At 42.2% G+C, this 25,481-nt stretch overlaps 2 protein-coding genes and 1 pseudogene across 2 annotated transcripts; 1 reads left to right on the forward strand and 2 right to left on the reverse strand.

Annotated features, from left to right (window-relative positions):
• Window positions 1–1,698: 1,698 nt before the first annotated feature.
• Window positions 1,699–10,761, reverse strand: LOC129833217 (inward rectifier potassium channel 4-like; annotated as a pseudogene).
• A 5,069-nt stretch (window positions 10,762–15,830) lies between these two features.
• On the forward strand, window positions 15,831–22,298 carry LOC129833220 (ER lumen protein-retaining receptor 3-like). Its single transcript, XM_055897636.1, has 5 exons — window positions 15,831–18,243; window positions 19,040–19,140; window positions 19,232–19,390; window positions 20,795–21,047; window positions 21,146–22,298. Exons 1-5 carry the CDS (start codon window positions 18,153–18,155, stop codon window positions 21,187–21,189), a joined length of 648 nt encoding a protein of 215 aa, XP_055753611.1. The 5' UTR covers window positions 15,831–18,152; the 3' UTR covers window positions 21,190–22,298.
• Window positions 22,060–24,796, reverse strand: LOC129833219 (GTPase IMAP family member 7-like). The gene is made up of 2 exons (XM_055897635.1): window positions 24,464–24,796; window positions 22,060–24,144 (listed from the first exon to the last, which is right to left on the reverse strand). The coding sequence occupies exons 1-2, from the start codon at window positions 24,522–24,524 to the stop codon at window positions 23,105–23,107; spliced, it is 1,101 nt and encodes a 366-aa protein (XP_055753610.1). The 5' UTR covers window positions 24,525–24,796; the 3' UTR covers window positions 22,060–23,104.
• Window positions 24,797–25,481: the final 685 nt, after the last annotated feature.

A 25,481-nucleotide genomic window follows, 5' to 3' on the forward strand; every position in this document is an offset into this window, starting at 1 on the left:
CACACACACACACATTCAAGTTTATATAATCTTCACAAACAATTTTGCAGATGTAAAAATGTCAAAAGTTACTCAAGAACCAAATGTTGTTGGAAAAAGATGAAGAGAAAAACAGGTGCAGTGTAGTGCAGGAAACAGACAAGGGACATGAACATCTTTCAGACAACTACACACAATAGGAGCTACGGTGCAGGAGAAGGGTCAGAAAAACCATTTGAGTCATTTCATACACAAACCATATGCCAACAAACAAGACAACGTTGTTTATATTTGACTTAGTGGGAAAGAGATGAAATATAGAAACTTTGGAACACACAAATATGTTTCTATATTCATTCTCTCTAGAATCAACCTTTATGAAATCTCACGTTCTAAAGAGAACTGCTTTCAGATGATTCCCCCAAAGGTATCTATCGGGAAATGTCTATAAGGTGACATGAGAGACCAGATAAGTAACTTATGATACGTTCTCTACTGATATACACTGAAGAGAGGGACTTTCCATTATGTTACAGTCATGCTCATTTTGCAACACGAAAACAGGCCTTTAATACAAATGTGAGAAAAACAACCTAATTCTGGAGAATGAAAACACCTAGTTCTTTTCTCCAGCAAATGAAGAACTGGATTTCAGACAATAAGTCCCTTACCTATGATTATTCAATGATTGCGTTGTTCATTGTATTGTTGTTATTACGCAGAGGAACAACCGATAAATGATTCATTGATCTATGCTAAAGACAGCATGAAAACAATGTGTGGACAGTAGTAAATCAGGGAGAAAAGAGGCTCAAAGGAAAACTTGACTGAAGAACAATAGTGCAAATAGTAGAAAGCAGCAAACTATCCTGTCTGTTATATTGCACACCTGAACTGAGAGTTGATATATTGTTTGAACCCAAGTATGATTCATATTACATGTCATATCACCAGTCATTTTATCTTTACAGAACACTGGACGTTGATTACACATCAAAATATCATGTATCATGTCCAAAAGAAACAAACTACGTAATATGACTGTGTAGATAAACATCATACCTACCTACTTGAATGTCACTCAAATATTCTGGGTGTCTTTCCTTCTGAGACCGTTTCTGAAGCAGAAGTCCTCCTTTGGTCAAATGTCTGTTTATCCTTCATTACACACGCCTCAACAAGTCATTATTTGTCTCATCCTCAGCTCTCTGCTGGAACTGTCCATCTCTTGGTGTTCCTTTCCTATTACCTCATTAAAAAGTCACGCGTTCATACAATCTCATATGTAATTATCTCTCTAGGTGACTGTCCCACAGCCCAACTGAGGTACACGTCTGGGTGAGGTGTGCAGAGTAGAACCACTACCTCAGTCTCCCATTTGGTTCTCTCCACAAACAAAAACATGGGTTCAGGTTAAAGTACAAAATACTGCTGGCAAGGCGAAAGGGGTGTAGATCTAGTACTAAATCCAGCGCAAAACGTGCAAAATACAAAAGGAAGACCTCTCTTCAAGACCTACAGGTAGGTCTATATAAATGAAGGGTTTGGGAAGGGTCTGAGGGTGCCATCCCTATGCCTCAGATTCCTGACTCACTTTTGTATGTCAGTGGATCACGAGTAATGGTAGTCTGTAGAATGTCAAAATCCATCTGATTGTCCATGTCCAAAACGCAAAGCACGTTGCTGCCGGATGTCATTGTGGCTGTGTCCTGAAACAAATTATGAAAGTCTACAGGAACTGAATTCCTACTTTCCTCCTCCCTGTCTTTTCCCTTTTGCCTATCCAGTTCATCCTCGTCCTCTCCACAGCTCAGTGCTACCTCATTCTCATAGCAGAAGGCGCTGGGGGAGTGGGGGGTTGCGAGGTGCTGGGTGATTCTGGGGCTGGTTGGGAATACTGAGTGGGAGGAGGCGGATGAGGCAGGCCGGCTGGCCATCTCACTGAGCTCCTTGGCGCTGCAGTAGGGTGTGGAGGGCACGTCGTAGGTCTTGTGGAAGCGAGCATAGTCCACCTGATACTTGGTTCGGTCCTCAAAGATCACAGGCTCAAACCTATGCCCCCATAGGATCTCCTTGGCCAGATAGGAGCTGCGGGCCTGGGTGGTCATGGCGGTGGCCTCCACCATGCCCTCCAAGATCACTACGATCTCAAAGTCATCAGACTCCAGATCAGCCCGGCTCACAGTATACAGGGGGCTGTCCTCGTCGATCTCATGGACGATAACCAGAGGAGAAACCAGGAAGAGTCGGTCAATGCCTTCGTCGTAGCCTACGTTGAGATCCCTTTGCTCTAGAGGGATGAACTCTCCCTCTGCCGTGACGTAGGGTCGAATAAGCTGTGCCCGCACATGGGCCTCCACGATGTGGCTCCTGCGCAGGTTACCCACCCGCCACATGAGGCATAGCTTGCCATCGCGCAGGGAAATCACAGCGTTTTTCGAGAACAGCAGGGTCTGGTTCCTCTTCTTAGGGCGTGCCATTTTGACCATGATTGTGCCAAGCATGAAGGAGTCAATGATGCATCCCACTATGGACTGGACCACCACTGTGATCACTGCCACAGGGCACTCCTCAGTGACACAGCGCCACCCATAACCAATGGTGGTCTGGGTCTCAACGGAGAATAGGAAGGCTCCGACGAGGCCCTCCACATGAAGGAGGCATGGCTGCCACTTTTTCTGCACCCCTTCTACTTCACCAACCCCAAGCCCATTCCCTTCCAACCCTGAAGAGGAACTCATTCCAGGGTGCTCATCAAAATCCCCATGGGCTCTGGAAACTGAATAGAAGATTATTCCAAAAAACATCCAGGAGGACAGGAAGGTCGAGCAGAAGAGGAGTAGTAAGTATCTCCAGCGAATGTCCACGCAGGTGGTAAAGATGTCGGCCAGGTAGCGTTGTGATTTCTCCTCCATGTTAGAGAATACCACGTTGCAATGCCCATTTTTCTTGACGAAGCGACTTCTTAGTTGGCTCGAACCTGTAGTAGAGATCTTACCGTTGTAATTGTTCATCCTACGACCTGTGGCTCCTGATATCCTATCTCCTCCGGATGTGCCGCTAGGGGAGTGGAACCGGCTATTTGGCGAGTTGTGGCCGTTGTGGAGCCCAAGTGTGGAGATTTTCAGGCCCTCCTCATCTGTTGCTGCAAAGCTGTACCTGTTGGGTTAACAAAGGGGGAAAGTATGGACAAATAAGACAATTGACCAGAGTGATCCAAGAGATGTGAGAGTGGTTTGAGAGAGGGTGTAGAACAGGAAGAGAGAGGGTGTAGAACAGGAAGAGAGAGGGTGTAGAACAGGAAGAGAGAGGGTGTAGAACAGGAAGAGAGAGAGTGTAGAACAGGAAGAGAGAGGGTGTAGAACAGGAAGAGAGAGGGTGTAGAACAGGAAGAGAGAGGGTGTAAAACAGGAAGAGAGAGAGTGTAGAACAGGAAGAGAGAGGGTGTAGAACAGGAAGAGAGAGGGTGTAGAACAGGAAGAGTTGAGGTTATAGTACAGTGTCTGTAATCTCATTGGGCTATCTGTTCTTACCAGTGTGCCCTACAGGACACAGTGACTATGCATAGCTTGCCAACTCTGCACAGTGTGAGAGACATAATGTATGACTCACATTCTCTCATGCATTAAGACCTTAGAAAGGATATGCTGTGAAGGAGAAATGCATTACAGTCCTATAAGGGTATCCTTCTTGAATACAAAGGTAGCATGAAATGATGCTTTCTCACTTTCCTCAAGACCATTTGACCTACCGCTGGTAACCTCTTAATATTGATCAGACTGACCTGTCTCTCTCCTTTGGAGAGGATATCCTGGGAAGGTGAGTTGTGTTTAGCTATGTGAGAGGGATTGCGGTCATCACGGGTTTAGGGATTATGCATGAGCCAAGTCTCTTGACAGTCTATGTTGACTGGGACATACAGACATTATATTGACCAATTTATAGTGCTCCATTGATCAGGAAACTATATTCTACCATATACTTATTGAATTTTTAATGGTTGCACTATTTTGTTTCCATTCATTTGATATTCATGTTATGTACATTGGCGAGCTAAGGTTGTCCATTTCCCTGTAATAAAACAAATAAGGAGAAGCATTGTCGGCTTTGGGGACATAAGCTATGACCAGTGGTGGAAAAAGTACCCAATTGTCATACTTGAGTAAAAGTCAAGATACCTTAATCGAAAATTACTCAAGTAAAAGTGACAGTCACCCAGAAAAATACTACTTTAGAAAAAGTCTAAAAGTATTTGGTTTTAAGTATACTTAGGTATCAAAGGTAAATGTAGTTGCTAAAATATACTTAAGTATCAAAAGTAAAAGTATAAATCATTTCAAATTCCTTATATTAAGCAAACCAGACGGCACCATTTTCTTGTTTTTATTTATTTACGGATAGCCAGGGGCACTCTCCTGGCTAGCCAGGATAGCCAGGATGTACAGTAATTATACATTAGACATCATTTACAAACAAAGCATGTGTGTTTAGTGAGTCCGCCAGATCAGAGGCAGAGGATGACCAGCGATGTTCTCTTGATAAGTGTCTGAATTCCTGTCCTGCTAAGTATTCAAAATGTTACGAGTACTTTTGCGTGTCAGGGAAAATGTTTTGAGTAAAAAGTACATTATTTTCATTAGGAATGTAGTGAAGTAAAAGTAAAAATATAAGTAAAAATATAAATAGTAATGTACCCAAAATTACTTAAGTAGTACTTTAATTTTAACTTAAAAGTACTTTAGACCGCTGGGTATGACACAGGTATGACAGCTTCCATGCATGGTGTCCTCACCTGTTGGCCCGTGCTGTTCCCATGGCACCAGTGATCATCAGGTGGTCAGTAGGTCTATAAGTGGGGTGGGAGGCTGGACTCCGCCCTGGCAAGTAGTCTACTGCGAAAGATTTGGTATCGGCATGGCAACTGTCAATGTGCGCATGGACGCATCCACCGGTGAAGACCACTAGAGGGAGAAAGATTTTCCATTTTGCCAAGATTCCTACACAGTACAGGTGTAGGATCTTAATTTGACCTATATAGTCACAGCAAAATGATTCAAACATTTAGTCCATAATGTTGCTTGATCGGTGGTTAGGCTATTAGCTGGTCAAAATGAGACTACATGAAAAGTGGAATGCTGTTCATATAACTGCAGGTTTTCAGTGAATGTATGAAATCACAAAGCTCATCTACATTTCCTGCTTCTCAGGAAAATTCTCAGCCAAAACAATAACGATCCAATTAAGATCCTACATCTGTACCTGTGCATCACCATATCATTTTGCACAGATTTTGACTATCCCTCAACATTCATAACTGATTTAGTGTGAGTATATTTTATTGAGAGAACTATGATTTGATGTGATCTGGTTTTTGGGTTACAAACATACAGTAGCAGTCAAAAGTTTGGACACACCTACTCATTCAAGGGGTTTGCTTTATTTTTACTATTTTCTACATTGTAGAATAACAGAGAAGACATCAAAACAATGAAATAGCACAGGAATGCTGTAGGAATGCTCAACCGGTGTCGCTCATTCAGCCGACAGAAACTTTCAACCGGTTTTCCCCATTAAGCAGCGAGTCGGAGTCTGAGGCCGAGCCTTCTCTTGTCTCTACTCCTCCCGTTACGGGGTCTGAGACGCCGAAGCTTCCCACCATTAGCTCTGACAAATTGAAAACCCTAGTCATTTGCGACTCCATTACCCGCAGTATTAGACTTAAAACGAATCATCCAGCGATCATACACTGTTTACCAGGGGGCAGGTCTACCGACGTTAAGGCTGATCTGAAGATGGTGCTGGCTAAAGCTAAAACTGGCGAGTGTAGAGAGTTTAGAGATATTGTTATCCACGTCGGCAACAACGATGTTAGGATGAAACAGTCAGAGGTCACCAAGCGCAACATAGCTTCAGCGTGTAAATCAGCTAGAAAGATGTGTCGCATCGAGTAATTGTCTCTGGCCCCCTCCCAGTTAGGGGGAGTGATGAGCTCTACAGCAGAGTCTCACAACTCAATCGCTGGTTGTAAACTGTTTTCTGCCCCTCCCAAAAGATAGCATTTGTAGATAATTGGCCCTCTTTCTGGGACTCACCCACAAACAGGACCAAGCCTGGCCTGCTGAGGAGTGACGTACTCCATCCTAGCTGGAGGGGTGCTCTCATCTTATCTACCAACATAGACAGGGCTCTAACTCCTATAGCTCCACAATGAAATAGGGTGCAGGCCAGGCTGCAAAGCTGTCATCAAGGCAAAGCGTGGCTACTTTGAAGAATCTCAAATATAAAATATATTTTGATTTGTTTAACACTTTTGTGCTTACTATATGATTCCATATGTGTTATATCATAGTTTTCATGTCTTCACTATTATTCTACAATGTAGAAAATTGTACAAATAAAGAAAAACCCTTGAATGAGTAGGTGTGTCCAAACTTTTGACTGGTACTGTATATCTTCAAGTAGGAGTTCAGTCCTGAGGTTCAGTCCACATCTCTGTGGTTGATTGTGTTATTTGTCTCTTTATAGAGGCCAATGTCACAACTAAATATACACCTGCCATTACTTCATTTTGGCGCTAAATAAAGACTTCAACGAAACGAAACAACTTGGTTCCACCATGATCTCCAAATTTCCTAACATCACGCAGTATTAGAAAACCACTCAGGGTTGTTTCTGTCAACTATGTAAAGAAATCCAAAACACTTAGAAATCCAAGACCAAGGTAGTAGTTGTAGCTTTATTTTGTGGTTTTGTGTCATTGTGAAACTACGTCATTTGAGACCTTTGCACGACAGGGCCAGTTTTCCTGACAGATCAACCGCCAGATGTGAGGATGTATGTGACAGTCCACAAAGCCAAACATGGTTGCCAATGGAATTGTCTGCAAGAACATTGACATATATATATTTTTCTCTCTCTATGACTGAATTTACAATATAGTGACATTGTTAGGATCGTTATCAATGTTTTTCACACTTCCCAGTAGTCTTACGTTGTGTCTTCTCCCACAGGTACTCCTGGTTGAGGAGGGCAACATCAACTGAGGACATGATTACACTGAAGATCACATCCGTCAACGCCGGAGTAATCATGACGCTGATCACTTTTTGGTTACAGGAGTTGAAATGAGACAGGTACAGATGCAGTGTTGCAGGTGACTAACAGCGAGCCTTTTCCATAGGAAGCCTTTAGTGTGGAATTTGGAAGGTGACTGTGTGGTGAAGCGAGGGGGATGGAGCGAATCGGTAAAGCCACTAGAGACATGGTGGAGGGGGCTAGTAAGAGCTCTTCAGGATGAGTCACGGAGAGGGGAAGATTCAAGAGTAAACAGAAGACATCTTAAACTGATTCACAGAGGTTTAACAAAATGACATCTAACAGTCCCTCATCATCACAGTGTAGGGAGATGATGAGTGCATAGAAAGACTGAACTTTGGGACTAGAACGCCTGAATAAGAATCTTTGTTACACAACACAGATACAGATACTTAATCCCCCTTGAGCAGGAGGTGTGTGTGTGTGTGTGTGTGTGTGTGTGTGTGTGTGTGTGTGTGTGTGTGTGTGTGTGTGTGTGTGTGTGTGTGTGTGTGTGTGTGTGTGTGTGTGTGTGTGTGTGTGTGTTGGCTGGGGAGGCTTCCTTTACTGTGTCTTTATGTGTACTTGTCTGGCAAGGCCATTCTTAACACATAATCTCTTAAATTGCAGATGAATAGTCTCCTAATCTCTAGTTTCAAAGAAGTGATATGAAAGGCAGATCTAAGTAGGGTGACCTGGTTCAGATTTCCCACTAATCCCTCACAGAGAGAGAAGAAAAGGAGGGAGACGGTGCTGGTGGGGGACAGTGTTGTGGAAGGATGACGACGCCAACAGGACATCTCCTAAACCACGTCATACTTGTCCCAGGTTAATCACTGGAGCAGGATTACATACCATTTGGCATATGGGTCCTTACTGCACATCAAGACATATCTCAAACACATAGGAAGATAATACACAAGCTGGGCCCAAGCAGTCCTCTCTGAGATGTATAAAAAGGAACTGTCACGTTCCTGACCTGTTTTCTGTTAATTTGTATGTGTTTAGTTGGTCAGGGCGTGAGTTGGGGTGGGCATTCTATGTTTTGTGTTTCTATGTTTAGGTTAATTTTTAATTAGCCTTATATGGTTCTCAATCAGGGACAGGTGTTTGACGTTTCCTCTGATTGAGAATCATATAAAGGTAGGCTGTTCACACTGTTTGTTTGTGGATGATTTTCTTCCGTGTCTGTGTCTGTGCACCACACGGGACTGTTTCGTTTGTTCGTTCGTTTGTGTCGTCTGTAGCAGTTCATCCGTTCTTCGTGTTATGTAAGTTCGTTTGTTCGGGTCTGTTTGACTTCGTTTATTATTTTGTATATTCTCAAGTATGTTAAGTTTTCGTCTTGTTTAATAAATATTCATGTCGTATCACAACGCTGCGTTTTGGTCAAATCCCTACTCCTCCTCTTCGTCTGAAGAGGAGGAGGACACCCGTTACAGGAACAGTATGCGTATGAGCCTGTCGATGGCTGTTCAAAATGGGTAGGGTTCGGTTGCGATGTGTTTCTTGTTGTCATTATGAAAAATGTTTGTATTTGTTGATGAGAAACCAATGGGATGTAGGCCTACAAGGAAACGAATAAAAAAAGAGAAGAATAAAGGTGGACCCAACCACAAGTTCCTTGTTTTCTCAAACGCTACAGTTAAAGCCCATACCCCATCCTAAGTGAAAATACAAAACGCTATTCTAATACCAGACGCAGGGTTTGGGATTGCATAATTGAATTATAAAACATGAAGTGGCTAATAAGAGCCTGTTACAGCAGTACTTAATGTTGGCGGTACAGAGGGAATGAGTTTGTCTATGTTGACCTTTATTTTCTCTGGCTTTGGTACATTTCCTGAATCCATTCAGATGCAAAACTTTGTCTGGTCAAATTAGATTATGATCATAATAAGCTATTTTAATCTTGTCAGTTCCACGAACAAGCCAGAAATTCAGTTGATCAATCCACTCTGGGCTCAGAGATTTCACTAAGAAGGTTTACCGATATCATTTTAACAACTCAACAAGTGGAACAAATTTTAAAAAAAAATTCTTCCATGAGCCACTGTGTCAAAGAAACATGACCAAATGACATCGGACAGTCTAGGAATTCCCATCACCCTTTATTTGTAACAGATCAATTCCTGTCTCCCTGCGTGTCAATCATGTTGAACGATCTGGAACCTTCTCTGTCTGTTTACAGCTAGGGTAGAGTACCCTGATTAGGGTCAGTCAACAACAGCCCCCTACTAAGTAGTGATTGATCAACCCCAGTCAGCACAACCATTGCATGCATGGCTTCAAATGAGGGCTGTGTGTTTAAACAAGGAAAGTGTTACATAATGAAGGGAAAAGTAGATCAAAGTCATTCTTTTTGCAGCTAAATGGGGTGAATTCTCTGCTTTGTTCATTTTATTACTACTTCTATTGTACTGTTATTTGAACCTGTATAAATGTTGTTTCAGAAACGTGCTGAAAATTCTAATTATATGGGAAACGTAAGGTGGTGTTGGCTTTGTACTTGGAAAAAGATCATAACTTGTTTCATGGTTGCTAAATCCCAGTTTTTAGAACACAGATGCAGAATCACAACCGAGTTTTACCAGTAAGGATCGCCTGGCCACACAGAGTTAACTGTAGGATTATCCGTTTCATTACAACATCAACTTTCCTCTAATTTTCATGAGCTTCTGCTCCCTGTGTTTATTTATATATCCCTCCCTGTCCCCGTCTCCTGTTTATTGCTCTGGTGTGCTGTAGGCTACTCTACAGATCCATCCTTTATCGACATTTTCCTCTGTACACATTTACTGTAACTTTGACATTTGGATGTCATCCATTATTGTGTATGGGTCTGTAAACCCTGGGTTAATTCACTCTCAATTTGTGAACAAAACATTGCGATTACCTCAAACACAGACTAAATGAGCCTACAGAGGAGCAGGTTTTACTGTCGTAACAGCAGATGAGAATGACCGATTCCTGGATGCCCTAGAGCTGAAATAAGATTGAACTGTATAATAAAGTACCTGTTTGCTCTATCCCTACACAGAAGTTTCCTTGACGTGTATGATTATGGACTGGGTGACGCAGTGCCTCATTGAGCTCTAGATTGATGGAAGGACAAACTTTAATGGGGAATGGTAGTGTATAAGTGTCTCGTGCAAATGTCTTGAGCAGATATTATTGTCAAATTCTTAGTAGGAGATATCCAAATAACCAAGTTCACTATTATAAATTCAAGTATTGCTCTGACCAGTTTAAATGTATCTTTGATAATTATTAACCCAGTTATAAATAAAAAAAACTCAGTTAAACCAAGGTTACGCATCTTATCAATAATAGCATACCAGGTGAGACAGGACAGCTGTTCCAGTAACCATGAATTAGAAGAGGCATTAGATTCTCACTGGTTTCAGAACAAGCCTTCATTATTTGTAGATTATCTTTTTGAAAAGACATTTTAAAGACTGTGAAAATGAATGGTAATGCATGTTCACTTGTGCTGAAGTCTGTAAATCCTGTTTCCCACCACAAACGTCTTGACATTCTAATGTGTATTGGACACTGGGGACCTTTACGCATTTTAGGTTATGATTTAGGATAATTGATAAATAGGCCAGGCTTACCTTAAAAACAACAAGTTATTTTGTTGTGCAGCTTGCTTCTTGTTTAGATCCACTTCTGAATTATAACCTCAATTCTGAATATTCCCCGCACTCTTTGGAATGAAGTGTAACCCCAGGAGTCTCTGTTGTACGCCTTGCCTTTCGGCAATAGTTCTATCCTGTTCTGTTTCCACTCTCTTATTCCATTAACAGTAATCACACATTTTTGCATATCTTTATTGTTTTTTTCCCCCTTTTGTTTTTGAATCCTTTGTTGTCCTCTGCTACCTTCTAACTGTCTCCTGTAATCCAGTCAGTGCTCGCTCTCCTCCACAGACTCGTGCACTGGAGTCTCCAAATGCTGTGTCAATTTACTCTGTGCAAAGTGTGTGGGTTCGAGGGGGTGCTTGTCAGTTTGATTATGTCTTCCTCACGTCTTTATGTGTGTGTGTAGGCGTTAAATGATGCGCCCCCTTCTCATTTTACTGGTTGACTGCATCTCAAATCTATGTCTCATTGGAATAATAGTGGTGAGATGAACATGAAGTAGTTGTAAGAATGGGTATCAAAGTTGTTATAACCTTGTTAATACACTACCAAGTCACTTGGACTGAATTTTGCGTACTGAACTCTGTATAGAATAAACCTTCATTTCAGTTCCTTGAAATCTTTACCCACTCACAGTGGCTCTCAGGCTGGTTTCCAGCCCACTATCTCTGCCAGTGCAGTCAGTCTCACTGTCAATGCATGTTAGTCTCCAACCACAGTCCCCCAAGGCACTCTGCCAGACCTAGTGCACTTGGTGTGGTAATCTTCAGTCCTTTACATAATAGGACACTTTATAAAGTGTAGTATTGTAAAGTTGTTCTCTTTTTCTCTTGATTTTGCACGTTATTTATGAGAATAGGTATTTATGAGGACAGTGTATATGGGATTTGTCTGAACTTCATAGATATGACCTAATGGTCCGAGTGAAATCTGAAGTTGCACTGAACTCTCATCATAACTTGACATGTTGTTGCTGTAATATTGAAAATAAATAGCAGATAATTAACCTAAATGGAAACAACCCAGAAACGTATGCCAGTGCAGTATTCCTGATCTTGGGTACGGATGGAGCACAATTGTTTCTATGGAAACCATTTCCTTTTACAATCTTCGCTCTCCCTTTTCTCTGCTCCTAAATTATAGAGCAGAGGGGGCTTCTTTTCAATGTGCTCTCCTCCTCAATGGGAAGGTGGGAGTATATCTGTCCATATGACAGGCTCATAGAAGAGTAGTGAGGGGGTGGACTGAGATAGGTACCAAGAAGAGACTGACGAGTGGCTGAGGTGAGATGGAGAATGGATGTTGCGGGGCGAAAGGAGCTTGGAGAAAAGATTATATAGTATGAGCATTTGAGGTGTGTTAATGAAATCCAGATCTTAAGATACAAAATATTCCTCATGATATGTAGCTGGCCACTGACTCAGCTGACCTGTACACTGCAATGAAGGAAGGTGTGCCTATCAAAAGGTTATGGGGACTAATCTGACACCAGGGCTGATTACTGGCTAATAATACACACACAGAGGAGTCATCTTGTGGTCATCTTCTACTCAGATTCTTCTGTAGCCTGTCTGTCTGACCCTTTATACTGTCCTCCTGGCAGCCAGAGACCATGACAGGTGTATAATGTTGAAAAAAGTAACATCTAAATCAATTTAAAGTGGTTTTCCTTTTTATTTTAGATTAGCATTAGATATACCTTTATATTATCTCTAATGTTGATATTTTCATATACCTTTATATTATCTCTAATGTTAATCCCTTCATATACCTTTATATTATCTCTAATGTTAATCCCTTCATATACCTTTATATTATCTCTAATGTTGATACTTTCATATACCTTTATATTATCTCTAATGTTGATCCTTTCATATACCTTGATATTATCTCTAATGTTGATCCTTTCATATACCTTTATATTATCTCTAATGTTGATCCTTTCATATACCTTTATATTATCTCTAATGTTGATCCTTTCATATACCTTTATATTATCTCTAATGTTGATCCTTTCATATACCTTTATATTATCTCTAATGTCGATCCTTTCATATACCTTTATATTATCTCCAATGTTGTTTATGAACAGGTCATATACTGTATTCTCAATGTCTATCTTTACAACAAACATAATGAGGTAATAACTCAGTAATACCAGAGCAATATATTTGGAAAATAAGTAATGTCATTGAAGAATACTGCCTATATGACAATATAGACACTAGAACACACAACTAACTATACACTCACAATTGTCCCTTTGAAACGTACAGACATGTTTTTGCTCTGCTATTACTTCAGGACTTAGCACTTAGATCCTCAGGAGAAGTTTTTCCATTCGGTACAGGGGAATGATGGAGGGCAATGACTTGCAACAGACGGAGAGACAGAGGGAGTGGATTATAATCACACTGCTGGACACAGGAACAATAATTTAGGAGCAGGGGACCAGGAAGGGAGGGTGAGGGGTGCCAAGCAAGAAGAGGGTGGTGATTAGTTTTGACGATGATTCAGATATTTAAGAGGATTGTAGGGTAGGCAGGGAGGTGGAGGAGATAAATATAGAGGGATGAGGAGTTGAACCAGGGAGATGGAGATAGTGAGTAGTTCAAAGCACTACACAAAACATGGAAACAAAATGATGAGCTCTCACTTGTCATTATGTGTCATAAACAGTTGGAAGCTAAAAAGAAAAGGTTAAACATTATCAGGACTCTGCAAACCATGTGTTTTGTGTAGAAATATAACAAAAAAGTTTAAAAAATGCGGACACCACCTATGTGGAAACCTGCTCGTCGAACATCTTATTCCAAAATCATGGGCATTAATATGGAGTTGTTCCCCGCTTTGCTGCTATAACAGCCTCCACTCTTCTGGGAAGGCTTTCCACTAGATGTTGGAACATTGCTGCGGGGACTTGCTTCTATTCAGCCACAAGAGCATTAGTGAGGTCGGGGACTGATGTTGGATGATTAGGCCTGGCTTGCAGTCGGCACTCCAATTCATCCTAAACGTGTTTGATGGGGTTGAGATCAGGGCTCTGTGCAGGCCAGTCAAGTTCTTCCACACCGTTCATGACAAACCATTTCTGTATGGACCTCGCTTTATGCACGGCGGCTTAGTCGTGCTGAAACAGGAAAGGTCCTTCCCCAAACTGTTGCCACAAAGTTTGAAGCACAGAAACATCTAGAATATCACTATATGCTGTAGCGTTTAGATTTCCCTTCACTGGAACTAAGAGGACTAGCCCGAACCACGAAAAACAGCCCCAGACCATTATTCCTTCTCCACCAAACGTTACAATTGTCACTATGCATTGGGGCAGGTAGCGTTCTCCTGGCATCCGCCAAACCCAGATTTGTCCATCGGACTGACAGATAGTGAAGTGTGATTCATCACTCCATGCTCCATCCATTGCTCCAGAGTCCAATGGCACTGAGCTTTACACCACTCCAGCCGACGCTCTGCATTGCACGTGATAATATTAGGCTTGTGTGCGGCTGTTCGGCCATGGAAACCCCTTTCATTAAGCTCACAGTTTGGAACTCGGTAGTGAGTATTGCAAGCGTAGACGGACAATTTTTACATACTACGTGATTCAGCACTTGGCGGCCCCGTTCTGCTCCTAGCAGTTTCCACTTCACAAAAACAGCACTTACAGTTGACCGGGGCAGCTCGAGCAGGGAAGACATTTAACAAACTGACTTGTTGGAATGGTGGCTTCCTATGATGGTGAAACGTTGAAAGTCACTGAGCTAATCCACTAATTATTAAGGGGCGTCCACATACTTTTAGTGTATGTGGCATGGGTTAGGACTAGGGTTGCACATTTTGGGAAATATTCAGAGGTGGAAACTTCCGTGGGAATTAACGGGAATGTATGGAAATTAACGGGAATTTATGCAAATTAATATTAATACCATTTAAATGTAGATGTTTTTTGCATTGAATATATTTACCATATCATATGGAGACAGAAACATAAACCTTTTACCTTATCATAAGTAGACATAATTGCTAATGATTAAATCCTTCTAATAGAAAAAAATAAATTATTGTTACGAATTGAACTTTCATTAAATGAGTTGACTCTGCACTTGAGATGATTTCACTGAACAACAAAAGAAAGGGAATATTGAATGATCCCCAATGATCCATCGCATCTCCGAAAAACGTTTTCAACATTGATAGTCTAGAAACTAAAGCTTTGGTTGTCTTCCTCTCAGGCTTCCATGTCTTCTCCCTGGACCTCCTCAATGTCCACCTCTTGAACATCAGACTCTGAGGCCTCATCTTCACTGTCACTTTCCAACCTTGTTGAGGATGGCTCGTTGTCAGGCTCAAAAAGCCTCAAATTTGCCAGATGGCCACCAATTTTTCAACCCTTGTATTGGTCATCTTGTTGCATGCTTTGGTGTGTGTGTTCCCAAACAAGGACCAGTTACACTCTGAGGCGGCTGATATTGATAAGATTTGGAGGATGGTGGAGGGAAAAGGGGAAAGAGCCTCAGATCCACAAAGTCCCTTCCACTAGGTGGCTGATGAGATATGTTGGCATGACTGACATATTGCATCTCCATCCCAAAGCCCTTGCTTGGAAGTGTACTTCGCCAGACTGCCAAGAACTTTGCCCTCATCAGGCCAAGGAGGCGAGACACGGTAGTGATGACTCCATAGGCCATGTTGATCTCTGCACCAGACAGGATGCTCTTGCCAGCATACTTGGGGTCTAACATGTGTGCGATGTGTATGGGCTTCAGGCAAAACTCTTCACGCTTTTTGATGTATTTCAGAACTGCCGTTTCATCTGCTTGGAGCAACAGTGAAGTGGGCAGGGCAATACGGATTTCTTCTCTTACATCTGCAAGCAGAGTCTGCAACATCAGACAGGATGGCATTGTCTCCCTCAATCCGTGCAATGGCTACTGCTATAGGTTTCAGGCTGCTTACTACTCTCTCCCAAAATACATCATCCAGGAGGATCCTCTTGATGGGGCTGTCTGTATCGGCAGACTGTGATATGGCCATTTCTTGGAGACTCCTTCCCCTCCAGGAGACTGTCAAACATGATGACAACACCACCCCAACGGGTGTTGCTGTGCAGCTTCAATGTGGTGCTCTTATTCATCTCACTTTGCTTGGTGAGGTAGATTGCTACTATAACTTGATGACCCTTCACATACCTAACCATTTCCTTGGCTCTCTTGTAGAGTGTATCCATTGTTTTCAGTGCCATGATGTCCTTGAGGATCAGATTCCATGTATGAGCAGCACAGCCAATGGTTGTGATGTGAAGGTAGGACTCCTCCACTTTAGAGCAAGCAGCCTTCATGTTCGCAGCATTGTCTGTCACCAGTGGGAATACCTCCTGTTGTCTAAGGTCATTGATGACTGCCTTCAGCTCATCTGCAATGTAGAGACCGGTGTGTCTGTTGTCCCTTGTGTCTGTGCTATTGTAGAATACTGGTTGAGGGGTGGAGATAGTTAATGTATTGTAATGTAGTTAATTATTCCTTGCCCAAGAACATTCGACCACCCATCAGAGATGATTGCAATACAGTCTGCTTTCTCTATGATTTGCTTGACCTTCACTTGAACTCTGTTGAACTCTGCATCCAGCAAATGAGTAGATAAAGCATGTCTGGTTGGAGGGGTGTATGCTGGGCGAAGAACATTCAGAAATGTCTTCCAATACACATTGCCTATGAGCATCAGAGGTGAACCAGTTGCATACACAGCTTGAGCAAGACATTCATCAGCATTTCTCTGACTACGTTCCTCCATTGAGTCAAAAAAACTTCTGATTCCAGGAGGACCATGAGCCGTTGCTATCGATAAGGTGTCCTATTCATAATTTTCACCTCGAATAGAAGTAGAAGGACTTTTGTCAAGGGTTGCTTGTTGTGAGCGCTGAGGGAACTTTATGCACTTGGCTAGATGATTCTGCATCTTTGTTGCATTCTTCACATATGATTTGGCACAGTATTTGCAAATTTACACACCTTTTCCTTCTACATTAGCTGCAGTGAAATGTCTCCACACATCAGATAGTGCCCGTGGCATTTTCCTGTAAAGATGAGAAAAGCAGTTAGATCAAACAACTCCTTTTTAAGATACATTTTTAAAATGAAACATGTATGGTAACAGGTGAATTAACACTCCTCAGTTAGCAGGCTCAAGCAAGCTAAAACCCACATGGAAGAAAAAAATAACTAGCAAAATTTGTTAACAAGTTAAACATGATTTAAACACACTTTGCTGTAGGCTACTACTTACTAGTTAACAAAAAATCATGTATGTCATAAAATATATTCACCCCACCCAGTATTGTAATGCGAACTTACCAGAAAGCATGTAGTCCTTAGCTCAGACAGTGTAGTAGTGTGGGCTCAATAGCATCTCATTAGTGTGCAAGATCTTGAGAATCAGCTGTACATGTGATGAAAGAGTGCACTGCACATGTGATGGAAGAATGCACTGTGCATGCAGAGGGTTGCAATTCCATTGAATTGGGGATAGTTTAACCAAAATATGCCACAAGACCTAGAATTGCCTTACGTGTATTCCACAAAAAAGGTTCACTGTTATAAGCTAACTTTTTTTGATTAATTTAAGCAAAATTCCCGGGCGTAACTTCCCATGGAAAATTTCTGGGAAAATTTCTGAAATTTACCCGAAGGTTTCCGACCCTTTGCAACCTTAGTTAGGATACAGTAGGCTAAACTATATGCCAGGCTTCTTCTTAACTGGTGAACAAGACTATTAAGCCAAAAACATAATGGTAACCGCAGCCAACACTTTAAAGTATGAACTACCTTCATTGAATTAACTACTTTTATTGAAGCAGAATGGGGTACCTTATATAAACATGAATTTCCCAAGCATTTAGGCCTACAATCATGAGTCTATGGGGATGGATAATGATGGGAGTTATTGGCCACAACCAATAGTACATAATAATGTCGTTTTATATCGAGAGATAGTCCTGTAAAATGAACTGTGTACTTACTGCTATTTGTCTCCATCTGCTGTTGAAGAAGGTCACATACGGACTATTTCTTAATGACAGCCCACTTCAGTGACATGCTCATGCTTTCACGCCCCAGTCTGGCTGTAATTTGAGCGCCAGAGGCAATACGGATTTTGCAGAAACTGGCAGCCACGTCACCGCTACAGGTCTGACCAACTTTCCCAGCCCTTTGCGGACAGTGCTGCAGAGGAATCCCTATGCAGAATATCTATAATAAACGTTTATGAGCATTTGTAGTGATTTCCAAAGAACAAGAGGACATAACATTTGGGAACATTTGAGTTATTTGGGCCTTTTTGGGGGGAGTCTCATTTCACATACGTTATTGTTTCGACTTCGCCTGAAGACTACTTGGAGGCCTCATTCTTACAGATTTTTACCAATATTTCGGCTCTTTCTTTTTGGAATACCAAAACAGCACTATGAATATCTTCCGTCTAGCCGGTGACGTGTCACATCTCGTTGCTATCATCATTCTATTTATGAAGATACGGAGGTCCAAATCCTGTGCTGGTATGTTGACAGTGGGATTATTTGATATGCAGTTGTTTACAGGGAAGTCTTGCTGTTATTGATTTATTGACTTGCTCATTCATATGCCTAATATCTGTTAAACAAACTTGGGGACACATTGCCTGACAACTCAAATTGAATTATCCCGCTGCTCTATGTTCGCTAAATAGGAATACTTCATTTCTGAGAAGAAACTAACATCCGTGGTAGCCAGGCAAGCTGGCACAGGGAAAATGAATGCATATGTCCATCTCAATTGGGAAGTTGACCTCACACTCCTAGTACTGGTCTGCAACGCTCACATCATGTAGCACTCATGGAGCACTCAACAGTTAATTTGTTACTTTGTTGCAACAATGTAACAACGAGCCTCGATTATAATTGGTTACATTACATTGCAATATTTTGTGGTTGACTAGTCCACTTCGACGCACAAGAATGTTACGTGGCAAAGAGTTCAGTCAAACCATATTTGCTTTGGTGGTCGCACCCTGGTCTGCTTTCTACCTCAGAAATCCGCATTGATGATGTTTTGCCATCCCCAGGTCATGAAATGAAATTGTTGCATATTTTTAAATTACATTTGATTTAACTAGGCAAGTCAATTAAGAACAAATTCTTATTTACAGTGACAGCCTAGGAACAGTGGGTTAACTGCCTTGTTCAGGGGCAGAACGCCAGATTGTTTACCTTGTCAGCTCAGGGATTCGATCTAGCAACCTTTCAGTTACTGGCTCAACGCTCTAACCACTAGGCTACCTGCAGTGAGATGAATGACTGTTGTGTGTTTCTGCAGGTATTTCTGGGAAGTCTCAGGTGCTTTTTGCGTTAGTCTTCACTACAAGATACTTGGACCTGTTCACTAGCGTAATCTCCATCTACAACACAGTTATGAAGGTGAGGTAGACGATAGTATCATACAAAGAAGCCAACCAATCAATGATTTGTGTTCTAACCTAAACTCCTTCCTGCTGTCTTGTGTGCTCAGGTGGTCTTCCTGGCTTTGGCATATGCCACTGTGTACCTGATCTACATGCGCTTCAGGAGCACCTTCGACTCAGAGAGTGACTCATTCCGTGTTGAGTTCCTGCTTGTGCCTGTGGCTGGGCTTTCCTTCCTGGAAAACTATGCATTTGCCCCACTGGAGGTAAATGTGCCAGGTTCAATACTTACTGAACATACAGGTAACTGACAAAATAAAGTAAACACCAACATAAAGTGTCTTAACAGGGCGTTGGGCCACGAGCCGCCAGAACTGCTTAAATGCACCTTGGCATAGATTCTACAAGTGTCTGGAACTCTATTGGAGGGATGCGACGACATTCTTCCACAATAAATTCTTCCATTTGGTGTTTTGTCGATGGTGGTGGAAAATGATTCTCAGGCGCCGCTTCAGAATCTCTCATTAGTGTGCAATTGTGTTGAGATCTGGTGACTGAGACACACACACCCTTTAAACCCCCCTTAGGGAATCCTCTTCTCAAGTCCTTGAGAGCTCCTCTAGCCATGATAGCCAAAATAATGGGCAACTGGGCATTTTTATACATGACCCTAAGCATGAGGAGATGGTTTAATAGCACCAGCTTTCAATATACTTTGTATCCCTCATTTACTCAAGCATTTCCTTTATTTTGTTAGTTACCTATATCATTTAATTAGCTATTCTATCACATCATGGTATAGATAATGTAAATGAGGGGCTACTAATCTACTACTAAACTACATGAGCATGTCAGACCTCATACTTGATGTGTTGGTACATGAGCATGTCAGACCTCATACTTGATGTGTTGGTACATGAGCATGTCAGACCTCATACTTGATGTGTTGGTAGATGAGCATGTCAGACCTCATACTTGATGTGTTGGTACATGAGCATGTCAGACCTCATACTTGATGTGTTGGTAGATGAGCATGTCAGACCTCATACTTGATGTGTTGGTACATGAGCATGTCAGACCTCATACTTGATGTGTTGGTAGATGAGCATGTCAGACCTCATACTTGATGTGTTGGTACATGAGCATGTCAGACCTCATACTTGATGTGTTGGTACATGAGCATGTCAGACCTCATACTTGATGTGTTGGTAGATGAGCATGTCAGACCTCATACTTGCTGTGTTTGTACATGAGCATGTCAGACCTCATACTTGATGTGTTGGTATATGAGCATGTCAGACCTCATACTTGATGTGTTGGTAGATGAGCATGTCAGACCTCATACTTGATGTGTTTGTACATGAGCATGTCAGACCTCATACTTGATGTGTTTGTACATGAGCATGTCAGACCTCATACTTGATGTGTTTGTACATGAGCATGTCAGACCTCATACTTGATGTGTTTGTACATGAGCATGTCAGACCTCATACTTGATGTGTTTGTACATGAGCATGTCAGACCTCATACTTGATGTGTTTGTACATGAGCATGTCAGACCTCATACTTGATGTGTTTGTACATGAGCATGTCAGACCTCATACTTGATGTGTTTGTACATGAGCATGTCAGACCTCATACTTGATTGAATGCATATCTTTGGTGCACAGATCCTGTGGACCTTCTCCATCTACCTGGAGTCAGTGGCCATCTTGCCCCAGCTCTTCATGATCACCAAAACCGGCGAGGCAGAATCCATCACCACCCACTACCTGTTCTTCCTGGGTCTCTACCGAGCCCTGTACCTGGCCAACTGGGTGTGGCGCTACCACACCGAGGGCTTTTTTGACCAGATTGCTGTGGTGTCCGGTGTGGTGCAGACGATTTTCTACTGTGACTTCTTCTACCTTTATATTACCAGGGGTAAGTATGAGCCAGGGAGGGATTTTGACTTTGTATTATATTTCTAGCACATATTTCATCCCATTTACCTTTCCCTCTTTGCCTTTGTCCCTCTCCAGTGCTCAGAGGAAGTGGTAAGATGTCCCTGCCCATGCCCATCTAAAGAGAGTCAGTGCTGTTTTAAGCGACAGTTGAGCAGCACCTCTGAAAGCACCTCTGCCCTCCAATCATACTTATTAATGGACTACAGTCTGCAGTCTCACAGTACCCCCTGTATACCCTGGGGGGTATATACTGTACCCAGTGGGCAACCGTCGTGTTGTTGGTACCTGGTGTGTTTGTTGGTGTGCTTTTCCCTCGACTAAAAGGACCAAAGAACGTTGTCCTATGTTTTTGTGGATGAGTGTGTGGAACTGAATGTTAATGGGAATTGAGTAAATTGAATACTGTGGGAATTTTTATTTTATTCTTTTTTTCATGGAGGCAGATATTGTCCCGCTTGAATTAGTCCAATGGAGTTTGTGCCTTAATTTTACTTTTCTAGTAAATGGCATATTTGAATGTCTTATTACATCAGAATGGTGTAAACATTGTATATATATGAGACATTTGTTCTGCTTTCCTGTCTTTTCACAATTTCTACATATAACAGTGACCAACCTTCAAGGCTTACATTGTTTCACAAAGTAGAGTTCATTGGGAGTCTTGTATTTGGGCTGCTATGGGTGATATTTGCCATCCTTGTCAAGAGTTCTGCTATGTTCTTCCCTTTATGAAAATAAGTCCATGGAGATGCCATACAGAACGCACTGTCATGTATGTAACTCTTATATCTGTTCACTTCTTGACTGAACCAAGATTCTTCTCAAATATGTTGTATGCTGTACTTTGATTTCTTCCAGTCATTTCATTTCCTTTAATATTTATGCATTTCATTAAGCAAAACGAATACACATTTTTGTGATGTCACAGTTCAAACAAAATATATTTTGTATTTGACGAGGCATCAACAGTTATTTCTCACTAACTATAGTTCATTCATATCTCAACATTTATTGACAACAGTTTTGGACCAGGATTACAATGGCAAAGGCAGATTAACGCTTCAACAAAATGGAAAGGTACTTACACTAGGTATCTTGGTACTACTAGATTTGTATATGTGTGCCAAACTTTTACAACTGTGGTGCCCATGTTGTAATGATCAACATTTTAATACAAAGAACCTTCATCATTTGTAAATCAGGTCAGTAAAAGGTATATTTACTGGTTCATCAGGTTCTTCGTGTTAATGACTTTAAATTGTTTCATCACACCAGGATGTTTACTCCTGCATACTCACACTAGCGATCCACACCATTCAAAACCACACACACAAGTGATTCACACCACTCAGAACCACACACAAGTGATCCACACCACTCAGAACCACACACACAAGTGATCCACACCACTCAGAACCACACACACAAGTGATCCACACCACTCAGAACCACACACACAAGCGATCCACACCACTCAGAACCACACACAAGTGATCCACACCACTCAAAACCACACACAATTGATTCACACCACTCAGAACCACACACAAGTGATTCACACCATTCAAAAATTCACAGCACACTTTACTTTTCTATTGAGTATTCAATAACCAATGCCTGTTTACTCCCGTGGCACTATGACAGCCTGGACAAATAGAATCACTTCCTCAACTGTCAGGGCTGGCCTTCTATTAAGGATGATGGTTGCAGTTCCATTACAGTGGTATTACACTGCATTTGCATTCTATCAAATCTTATTAACTTTCTGATCATTTACCTCCATGTGTTCGTGCAATAATAGCTTCATCAACTATGACTGACAATGGAAGAATGTGCATCTGCGCTCTTTAGCAAGCCTGCCTTGTGAAGTCATTGTGATGATTTTTCAGGGAACAGAGTTGAGTGATAAATAAGTGTGTAAAACTAATTTGCACTTCAGAGACAGAAAAAATGTACTGGTTATTTAAGACCCTCATCTTCTACCTGATAACCCAGCACCATACAGTGAATAATAGTGGATATTAAAAGTCCCCGTCAGTGTAGGAGAGTTTTGCGGTGTTTGTAAAGCACTTTACTTCCCTCTCTCACAGCTCCTCCCACCACTTTGGCAGCTGATGTGATTGACAGCGGTGTGGTAGCCAAAGCTGCTGCCCTCTCTATCGCCTTAACCTTTTTCACTGCTTTCCCTTTCCCTTTGCTTGTTACTCCAGCTCCCTCTGCCGCCCCCTTCCCCAAGGCAGACACCAGCTCACACCAGAACAACTTCTCTGCCTTCTTTCTGGCTGCCTCTTCCTCTCTTCTCCTCTCCTCCTCTTCCCTCCTTCTCATTCTCTCTGCCTCTGGTCCCTGAGGCTCTGGCCCTGTCTTCACCCCATCCTCATCCTGCTTCAATGGAGTTATCCTTCTCTCTCCCAGAATTCCTTCCTGCACTTCTCTGATGGCTCTCTCTGCCTCCTGGTACATCAGGTTGGTGTAACAGCCACCTCCGTTCTGCGTCACCATCTTGTCTATCTTCTCCAGGAGCTCTGTGACCTGAGTGCAGTCTGTTATCTTGTTGCTGTTGTTAAAGACATGGTAGCCCCCCTGACATCTACTCACAAACTCCTGGAGCTCCTGGCTCTCCTTCAGGAAGTCTTCCATGCTTTTTCCCTGAAGCTGGTCACCCCAGGTGAACAGTACTACTGTGTATCTGAGGGCTCCTGGTCCAAAAGTGGCCTTGACCCACTCCAGGGCATCCCGCTCCTCCTGAGTGAACCTGCCAGGCTGAAGGGTCACCAGGAAGGAGTGGGGGCCAGGGGCGGACAGCACCACACAGCGGCCTGCCTCAGCTGTCACCTCCTGAGGGGAGAGGCGCGTGTCGAAGAACCCTGGGGTGTCGACCACAGTGAGGTTCCTCCCAGCCACAGCTCCACTCTGTCTGTCACACTGACCAGTTACAGAACATGAAGAGATGTCCACCCGGAATGCCTGCCTCCCTAGGATGGTGTTACCAGAAGAGCTTCTCCCTGCGCCTGTCTTCCCCACCAGTACCATCCTCAGCGCCCCACTGTCAGGCTCCGGTGATGCTTCACATGCTGTGACACAAATTACAGTAATTTATACTGACCTAACCAATCTAAAAGTGTAACCTACCTTGAAATTACTATCTGACATAGGCCTTCTGTTTTCCTATTATCACCCATATAATATGCAGGTCGATTATATTTATAATGGTTGGGGGCTGAGAAATGTAGTTAGCCTACATTACAGATTTCTGAGTGCTGCTGTTCATTTTCGGTGGAAGCTATAAAAAAAAAAAAAGCTATACAAATGCCATCTTTTTTGATGCGCAATAGAAAATTTACCAGCTAGCAACAACAACAGTAGGCTATTACTGTTTCAATAGTCTCTCACCCAGATTCGAGGCAGCACATTCCAATGACGCCATCTCCACTGTCCCACACGAGTTAGCCATGGCGAACACGGCTGCAACTATGGATTATCCGTGGAATACCTTAATATGCACTGAAATAAGAGGGTCCTGTCTTCGGTTGCGTTACTTGCGTATATTACCAGCGCTTCCTCATTCTTATGATAGTCTTTTTTATTGAGAAATTAAATATATTTGTATCCATGTCCTTTTTCCTTTCACCCGTTTACATGCGGTATCTACGATGCAATGCTGCAAAGTCAGACCATGATGTCATTGTGATAATGCGCACACGCGACCAGACAATCTGCGCTGATTAACTGACACTGTAAACCTACCTGTGGTCAGTTCTTTGATCTTACACTGTCAATTTGCCATTCATGCTTACCTTTTGATATTCGCATATAGGGTGAATTCGGAAAGTGTGGGACGTCATATAAACTGGAACAGCTTTGTCCTGACGTGTTTATTTCTTGGTCTGACAAAACTATTATTACTAAACTATTATTACTAGGCACTTGCAGAGAAACCAAAATCACATCACTTAATTTATGTGAGATCATAGTGGGGGGCAGAGCAAGCTTCAAACAGGAAGCTCACCCACCCCAAAGCACAAGGTAAGATCAGTGACATAACTGTTTCTGTTTTGATGTTAAGGTTATAAACATGTCATAAATAATTGCACTGTGCCAAACTGTAAATACGCATACTAGTACTTCGCGGGTTGACTCCAGTGGGGGCTGCTGATGGGAGGATGGCTCATAATAACGGAACAAATGGAATCGCATCAAACACATAGAAACCATGTGAGGTTATATCTGTAGGGCGGGCAGATTTAGGCGGTTTGAATAAAGAGAAAACAGTACCTTAAAAAATCCATAAATGTATAATTATTTTGCTATTTATATCTATAGGCTACATTGATTTTTTAGGGCCTAACAGTGTGCGCGCCCAATAGCCTACACGCCAATCGCCAAATGCTTTAGGGTGTAACGGTCCTGA

Source organism: Salvelinus fontinalis, chromosome 34 (genome assembly GCF_029448725.1).
Source record: "Salvelinus fontinalis isolate EN_2023a chromosome 34, ASM2944872v1, whole genome shotgun sequence".
NCBI classification, from domain to species: domain Eukaryota; kingdom Metazoa; phylum Chordata; class Actinopteri; order Salmoniformes; family Salmonidae; genus Salvelinus; species Salvelinus fontinalis.

What these genes read in the sequence shown, in the direction of transcription:
- LOC129833220 (XM_055897636.1), top strand. Translation starts at nt 18,153, where the DNA reads ATGAATATCTTCCGTCTAGCCGGTGACGTGTCACATCTCGTTGCTATC. An exon ending in ATGCATTTGCCCCACTGGAG is followed by an intron (nt 19,391 to 20,794) that starts GTAAATGTGCCA and finishes TTTGGTGCACAG; the next exon opens with ATCCTGTGGACCTTCTCCAT. An exon ending in CTACCTTTATATTACCAGGG is followed by an intron (nt 21,048 to 21,145) that starts GTAAGTATGAGC and finishes GTCCCTCTCCAG; the next exon opens with TGCTCAGAGGAAGTGGTAAG.
- LOC129833219 (XM_055897635.1), bottom strand. Translation starts at nt 24,524, where the DNA reads ATGGCTAACTCGTGTGGGACAGTGGAGATGGCGTCATTGGAATGTGCT. An exon ending in ATGTGCTGCCTCGAATCTGG is followed by an intron (nt 24,145 to 24,463) that starts GTGAGAGACTAT and finishes TTTGTGTCACAG; the next exon opens with CATGTGAAGCATCACCGGAG.